Source organism: Pundamilia nyererei, unplaced genomic scaffold (assembly GCF_000239375.1).
Source record: "Pundamilia nyererei isolate P.nyererei 1_Seehausen unplaced genomic scaffold, PunNye1.0 scaffold00009, whole genome shotgun sequence".
Classification (NCBI taxonomy): Eukaryota; Metazoa; Chordata; class Actinopteri; order Cichliformes; family Cichlidae; genus Pundamilia; species Pundamilia nyererei.
Window position 1 is genome coordinate 1,536,064 of NW_005187410.1, and position 8,175 is coordinate 1,544,238.

General features: G+C 37.5%; 1 protein-coding gene across 3 annotated transcripts in view; it reads left to right on the forward strand.

The window, feature by feature from the left end:
* The window catches only part of bin1a (bridging integrator 1a), an 18,241-nt gene that overhangs the window by 3,268 nt on the left and 6,798 nt on the right, over positions 1 to 8,175 (forward strand). For 2 of the 3 annotated variants that reach the window (XM_005723301.1, XM_005723303.1), the window contains exons 8-14: positions 56 to 141; positions 276 to 351; positions 786 to 841; positions 1,646 to 1,690; positions 2,808 to 2,877; positions 3,295 to 3,417; positions 5,555 to 5,575. In XM_005723301.1, coding sequence (XP_005723358.1) covers positions 56 to 141; positions 276 to 351; positions 786 to 841; positions 1,646 to 1,690; positions 2,808 to 2,877; positions 3,295 to 3,417; positions 5,555 to 5,575 — 477 coding nt within the window. The remainder of the gene's footprint in view (positions 1 to 55; positions 142 to 275; positions 352 to 785; positions 842 to 1,645; positions 1,691 to 2,807; positions 2,878 to 3,294; positions 3,418 to 5,554; positions 5,576 to 8,175) is intronic. The other variant, XM_005723302.1, reaches the window with a different exon arrangement.

An 8,175-nucleotide genomic window follows, 5' to 3' on the forward strand; every position in this document is an offset into this window, starting at 1 on the left:
TCATTACCAGAACATCTAACACACTTGCAAACATACTCTAATTCATTAATTTCAGGCTGAGGAGGAGCTAGAAAGGGCCCAGAAGGTGTTTGAGGAGATTAATGCTGACTTGCAAGAAGAGTTGCCGTCACTTTGGAACAGGTAGGGAATATGTGTTTTTGATTTTTCCTAAATGGATCAGTGCATTTCACTTTCTTCTGTGCCTATAGGCATATTAAATGAAGTCAAGCTGTTAATGCAGTCAGTGCTGTCTCTCTCTTCTCTGCCCTTTCTAGTCGTGTTGGGTTTTATGTCAGCACCTTCCAGAGTTTGGCTGGTTTTGAGGAGAAGTTTCACAAAGAAATGAGTCGGGTAGGAGTCTTCTATAAGCCTCTAGCAGTGATGGATTTAGATAAAGATTAGACGAGAGAAATGGATGCAGTATATCAGATAACAGTTCAGACCAGACGAGGCCATCGACTATGTCAGCAGGGCCTGCAGCTGAATATAAAATCTGATCTAACCTTCCTTGTTTATCACCTAGTGCAAAGTCTGTTTTAATGTATTTCTCTTTTTTCCCTTGAAAGAGAAAAGTTTCTAAGTAATTTGTTTGGACCCGACGATGGAAACAAACTGTAGCAATTACACTTTACAATACATGGATAAAAATATCTATTAGGAGGGTGCCTTTGCAGTGTAAAATATAAAAATTAAAGAAGGTGGCAAAGGAAATGTAATATTAATTAAATAAATAAATACATGATATAAAAATGTTTATCTTACACACCATCTTTCTGTCTCTACAGTTGGATCAGGATATGTATGACACCCTGGAGAAACTGGAGGAAACAGACACAACTAGGTTAGTGAGCAATGAGCCGTCATTTAAATTCTCTCAGGTACTTGGAAACTGCTTGTTTCATATTCTTTTTACATAAGAGGTTAAGCTTTAGGAGGGATCTGTGGAATTAAACAGATATCATTTTATTTTTCTATTTTAATTAGGGCTGTCTGCGTTAATCTTGTTAAAATGACGTTAACGCCATAACTAACTCGCTAACGGAGATTTGCCGCGTTAATGCAGTTATGGCGTTAACGTCATTTTAACGCGATTAACGCTGACAGCACTAATTTTAATCAAATTTTATTTTGATAAAATTGGGTTTTACACACCTGAGGTACTGGAAACATTTCAGATTACCTGAAACAGCTGCTTGAAAAAAAAATCCTGACAGTGATTTCAGAATGCTGAGCCTCATAAACTAGTTTACCTTAGGAAGAGCGCAAAGCCATTGTTTTTGATGCATAAATGAAGTGGGGAGGTTATTTATACATCTTTTTTTGTCCACACTGTTTATGAGCAGAGTTTTATTTTAATTTGTAAATCCTGCAGGTTCCAAAAATACCTCATTTTTTGATTAACATTAACAGCAAATAGAAGAAGTTTCTATGAGTGCTTGTAAGGGATAAATATTTTAGAGAAATCTATGATCTTAACTGATTTATGTTGAAGGCTGATCTCTCTATTGCATCACTAATTTATGATGCATGTTTGAAGTGGTGCAATAATCTATCACTGTGAATCTTTTAGATTATTACACCACATATCAAAAACAGCAATGGATTAACTTAGAGCTACCCCTGAATCCCCCACCCCCCCTTTCAGCAAGACAGGTATCTGCGGCGCCTCATCATCAGGAGCAAATAGGAGGTAACTGGAAGCAGCTGGGGTAACAATGATGAAACAACTGTTGTCTGTCTGTCCAACTGACCTGTCTGTTGAGCTAGCGTGTATGTTAGTCAGTCTGCAGACTTGGGAGTTTTCAGAGGACTGGATGCTTGATTTGTGCAAGTGATTTCAAAGAAGTACTTTTGGATCGGAAAGTTTCGTGCTCAGAGCTGCAGATAGAGTTGAGTAGACCTGTGTGTCTTATATGCTGCGCCACGCAAGACTGTCACTGTTAGCAATAGTTATGCTGTCTTTCACCGTAAGGTAGAAGGTGAATTTTCAGTCGGTCCTGCATTAGTCAGTAGTGTTCAATGTTTTCAAGCCAAGTGGAAACCAAGGAACTGAAATCCAACAATAGAGCAAAGGTCCATCATAAAAACTATGGACCAAAATAAATTAGAGAAGATTAAAATGACTAAATTGTAGATATATAAACATGCATTGTCTTTGTAGGATCCATAAGTGAACACACATCAGTAGAGCTGCAGCTTCTGTCTGTGGTAAAATGCCTCAGCATACATATTCAGAGATGCTGACACAAAATAAGCCTGGATCTTAGGGGGGACCCTGGAGTTCTGGAGCTCCAGAATTGTTGTCTTTCCCTGAATCCTAAACACCAAATTCCTTGATGTGTTTGACATTTCAAAACGTACCTCTCACTGCCATCTAAAACAGCCAGTGTACAAAATCACCTGTTGCAGCTTTAAGTTACAGGTATATGTCAACGTTTTTTTAATATCTGCAGCTCTGGAGCAGCTTTTATCCACTTTAGAGCATCTTCTCTGTAACAGGAGTTGCCTCTATCACTGCTCGCTTGTGACGATTTACTGGAGGCACAAACAAAGCCTGCTTGCATGAGAGGAGAGGACTTGAAACCATGAAAGGGGACTCACTTTTCTTGCATGACAGCTTTTCTAACACTTTCAGCTTGAAATCTTGCAGTGCATGTCTTGTAACCCTTCTTACAATCTTGTGTTTTAGCATTTAGCTGCTTCTTTAACCTCGGCGCTTTTATCTCATATCGTTTGCCGTCTTCATTGCTTTCTCTGTAATTTGTTTTCTTTTCTTCTCCCTCTTTCTCTCTATCTTGTTTACTCAGCGGTAAAGAGGCATCAAACCACACTCTCAGGCCAGGAGGACCACCCCCGATCCCCAAATCCCCATCCAAGGTAGACAAACAGTGTCTCACACACACACACTGATGTTTTCTCTTTGTTCAGAATACACAGAGGATCATTTAGTGTTTTAGTTTCTGGGGAGCCATCATCACTTACACATAGGGTTGCCATACATTTGTTTTTAAATTCAGGTCAACTCTTTGTGATCGGCAATAGAACCCCAGTTTAGGCTATTATCGTATATGTAAACACATTCACGGCTTCATGGTAAAGTTTTTGTGAGACTATCGTAGAACTTATTTACGTTGATCCATCTGGCATGTACTTTAAAACAAATGAATACAAAATATAATTTGCACATTCTGACAAAATTAAACTGCATAATATGAATTTTGCATTCATAACAGCAAAGTCCAATTGATTTGTCTAGTTGAAGGAATTAATTACTGCCTTTTTTCTATATTCTAGCTCAGACCAGCAGTGCCTCCTCCACCCAAGGTGACACCATCTAAAGAGCTAAAAACAGAGAATATCATCAACCTTTTTGATGCTGCAGCTACTCCTGATATCAACGTCACCTCCCCTACAGAGGTCAGTGAGCAGCTGCTGTCGATGAACCCTTTAGCTTTCCCCTTTTCTGTGCAGGTCAGAACACCCGCTTCTGATCTGCCCCTCCTCTAATTTCTCCTATTCTATTCTATTCTATTCTATTCTATTCTATTCTATTCTATTCTATTCTGTCTTTTCAATTCTGTCCTTATCCCTCCTCCCACTGTTGTGCCCAATTAGCCAATGAGCCCTCCTGTTCCTGTTGTTATCAGTTTGACAGTCCTGCAGTGAGCAACCTGTTGGACATGGACCTGGATTCTTTCAGTGCAGCAACCAAAGCCTCCACGGTCACACAGGTGGATGATTCACGGCATGAAGATAAAGATCCTAGAGACCCTCTCTCTTTTAAGATATGTCAGTCTTCACAAGAGGTTTTAGTTTCTATTCAGACAGAATTTAAGTTCATTTCATGATATTTAATTCCAAATGAACTGAGTTAAAGAATGAGATGTCCAATGAAGGATTAGCCAACAACATCTGCCATTGCCAGTGTGGTTGGTTCACTTTAAATATGCTGAAATAAACTTGATAGGTCTGAATAGAAATTGAAATCACTTGGTAAGCGTGGCATAGTTTGAAGTGTTGCCTGCTCTGCTTCTTTCCAAAATACCAAAAAAAGAGTTAGATGAAGGCATGATGACCTGTAGACACCTGCCTCTAGTGTACACTTCTTCCTGCTTTAGCACTTTCCATGGATCACTCATGGCATGAACTGCAGACTACAGCCCTGCTTTGCTGTTCTTTCTTGGTCCCCAAGACTGTACAAATTTTCAATAACCTAAACGTTCCTAATGTTACTGGGAAGTTGCTTTTATTCTTTCAAATACTTAAATGATCTATTTTTGTTTGGCTTATACTATGCATGGTATTGATCAAAGTTACTACATGCCATTACTTGTGATTTACATAGCTTGAAAGACAGGAAGCTTGCAATGACAAACCCATACATTTTAAATTCCCCACTCTGAAGCCCAGTGTATAGAGCTTTTTAACCCATTTCAGTTAATTGTTTTGGTTTTAAAGTACACATAATGTATAATTAAACAAAAATTAGCAGAGTTACAGTTAGTTTGTGAAAACGTTAAACATCCAACATGCCAAAAGATATTTTTTCACGAAAGTACATGATGAGCAAACCAAAACTAATAGTACAGTAAAAATATTGATCTGGTGAAAAGCTACGAATCACTGATGATTAATATCAGAAATGTTCCTGTGAAGTGCACAGAAGTACATAGAGCGCAGTTATAGTTTGACTATATATTCATTAATCATTATACTAGTGGTAGTATAATATTCACTTTAGTTCAATTCTGTTCAAGTTCATGCGTATAGCCCCAAATCACAAGAGTTATTGCCTCAAATGAGAGATAAAATCTTTTATCTTAATATTTTCCTTAATCCCTTTATATGTATGTATATATATTTTTTAAAGAACCTCCAATATAAGAGAGAAAACCCCCAAAATCAGATGACCCCATATGAGCAAGCAAGGAGACAGTGGGAAAGAAAAACTCCCTTTCAACAGGAAGAAATCTGAGCAGAACCAGGCTCAGCGGGGAAGCCATCTGCTATTGCTGGTTGGGGGGCCCTACAATGCCAAGGTTATAATTCATAATCAATTAACGGAAGGCTTTTTTTAAGATGCTTGAGTTAAAGCTAAAAGTTAACACGTCAATTATCACTTTAATTTTAATCATATTGCCTATATTTGTATACTGAGGCAAAATTACAAAAAATGTAATTGTGGACCTAACTGTGGATTCCCTAATGCTCTTGCTATGCTCTATGACTTAGTTTTACAGGCGGCCAAATCTTAATGTTAAAATATTGTCCTCTGTTCCAAGTGACATTGTTATCCATTGGTCTGAGAGTGTTGTTAGTTTTTAACACAATTAAATAATATACTAATATATTTAACAAATCTACCCCTTCAGACTTCACACATCAGTTAATACTTTACCACATAGTGCTTGTACAGTTGTTCTGCTGGAGATCTTATGCTATGGGCTTGTAGCTCTAGAGCATGGGGCGTGTCTTATTGAATGTAAAAGGCAAAAGCAACAACCCTGTAAAGTATTCTGCTCTTCGTATTTATTACTTCCTTTGTTTTCCACAGCCTGCAAACTGGGACTCATGGGTAAGCCATCTATACTGATGCTAAAAAAAATGTGCAACAGTAATTAGCAAAAAATCTAATTATCATCATCTTCATCAATACTTATTTCTATTTTTTTCTAGTAACCATCAGTTTAATAACAGTCATACATTATAGAAGCCCCGCTCCTATTATGCCTTTTCTATTACAGCTTTTCTGTTTAGCAAGCTTTTCAATACACTGACCTCTTTCAATTGTCTGTCCCAAATCTGTTTGTGCATTGTCTTTGTGTCTGCAGTGCGTGATTTGATAGACACTGAAGATATTGTTGAACAGCACAAATGGAGCTTGTGAATGAGTTTGAGTCAATTCAGTTCCAAGTTGACATTTCATACAGTTATACATACTGAGTCCATATAATTAGTGTCTTGTGTGCAGTCCACAATTAAAATCACTCTTTTTCTTTTGCCTCCTGAAAACACCACTGACCTTTAAAAGCCCCAGTGTACCCAGTGTTTTATGGTAAATTCTAATGTAAAAGTGAAACATAATATTAATAGTGAAAAATATTTTCTGTGGTTTGAAATCATTTGCAACTGAATTGACTTATTTCCTTTCTGTTTCCCTTCACATGCTGTACCTGTATGTTCACATGTCAAACTGATAGAACATGTAGCCTTTACATGTTATTTTCATGGTTCATGTGACACACAGGGATCTTTTGTGTTCTCAAAGTTTAGTGAAGTTGCTCACGCTTGCTGTGGATTGTGTTATACAAACGAGTCTGGTAAACTAACAAGAGCTACTGGGCAACTTCACAAAGCCTTTTTTCGTAGCTTGGCCTTTTGACCATTAACCTACGTTTTTGTTCGTCCCTCTCGCTGTAAGAGAGACGTGTCTCAACAATCATGGAGTTTTGCTATATTTGAGGCTGAGGCAAAGCCGTGATGGCTCAGAAAGGACTGACATGTCTACTCTTACAAAGCTTCCTTCCTCTTTCTCCATCTGAACATAGCCTTGGATTAGAAACCATGCTTGCTAACCACACACAGAAGATCCAACATCTATCTTCTGATGGGAAAAAGCTGACAGCTTTTATGTTTTTGCCTTCTACTGCCACCCTTCCTTAACCCTCATCTGTCTTTTGATTTAATCTGAACCTTTTCTGTAAAGGTTGGTACTTCCACATCAATCTTCATGGGCTTTATGGTAATTATGATGATAATGCTTGTGAGCAATGACATATTCTGATCTCCCATGGTCCTGTTTCTGCTCAATTAAGATACATTTCTTTATTTTTATCTTTAAATATTACCAATTATTTTGATAAGGATAATACTTATCACTGTTCAAATCCCTTCAAAAGACCATTCTCATTTTGCAAGAGTTTTAGCCTCTTATTTAACATTAAGTACAGCTCTGTTTCCAAATGAAGATTGAATATTTTAAAAAAGTCAAGCCAAAACCAAAAAGTGTAAAATAACAATAAAGAACTATTCTGTTCTACTCAATTCTATTTATTCTATTTAAGAATATGAATGTTGTCAGAATTTTCTCAAAAAAAAGACACATTATGTGACACATTATGTCATTAAAAGAAATACACTCCATACTCCATACACAAGGGATTGTGCTAAAATATGATATTGAATGGCCATGTTTTTGGGGCTCTCAAGCCATGCAGAGCCCATATAGGGCTCAAGAACATTTCTGAAAACTGCTGTCAGTCTTAAAACAACATATAGCCTAAAGAAAATCAACAAATCTCTCCACCTTCTACTGTGAACGTAAATAAGACCAAGACATATTAGAAAACTGTCCTGTGAACCAAGATTTCAAAATGCTTAACAGTCTTTGGACAATGTGACATGCCATGTTCCCAATTTTCATGATAGTCACACAAACAAAAACCAGATTGTGGTGCATTAGTACAGGTACAGTACACGTTAACTTCCATGCCATGTACGGCAGCGGTCCCCAACCCCCGGGCCGGTCCGTGAGTCGTTTGGTAAGGCAAATTTATTTGTATAGCACAATTCAACAACAAGGTGATTCAAAGTGCTTTACAGAGACATTAGAAACAAAAACAAATAAAAAGCATGATTTAAAATTGATTAAAACAAGCAAACAAACTAACTAACTAAACACACACATTTCACACCTATTCGCGCGATCTGAACCCTTATCGTAAGGGGAGCTACCAGTCCTTCTGTGGACGAGCTACTTTCTATTTTAAATTCCCTGAATTTAAAATACTCTCTAGACCCAGTCTAGACCCAGTTGGGGAGCTACCCAGAGCTCTAATCCCACACCTGTTCACGCGATCTGAACCCCTATCATAAGGGGAGCTACCAGTCCTTCTGTGGACGAGCTACTTTCTATTTTAAATTCCCTGAATTTAAAATACTCTCTAGACCCAGTCTAGACCCAGCTGGGGAGCTACCCAGAGCTCTAAACCCACTTAACAAACAAACAAACAAACAAAACAGTATATAAAATCAAAACAGATAAAATCAGAACAGTAGATAAAATCAGTAGTTAATGTAAGTTTTGAAATTTAAGCTTAACAAACAAACAAAACAGTATATGAAATCAAAACAGATAAAATCAGAAATAGATAAGATCAGTAGTTAGTGTAAGTT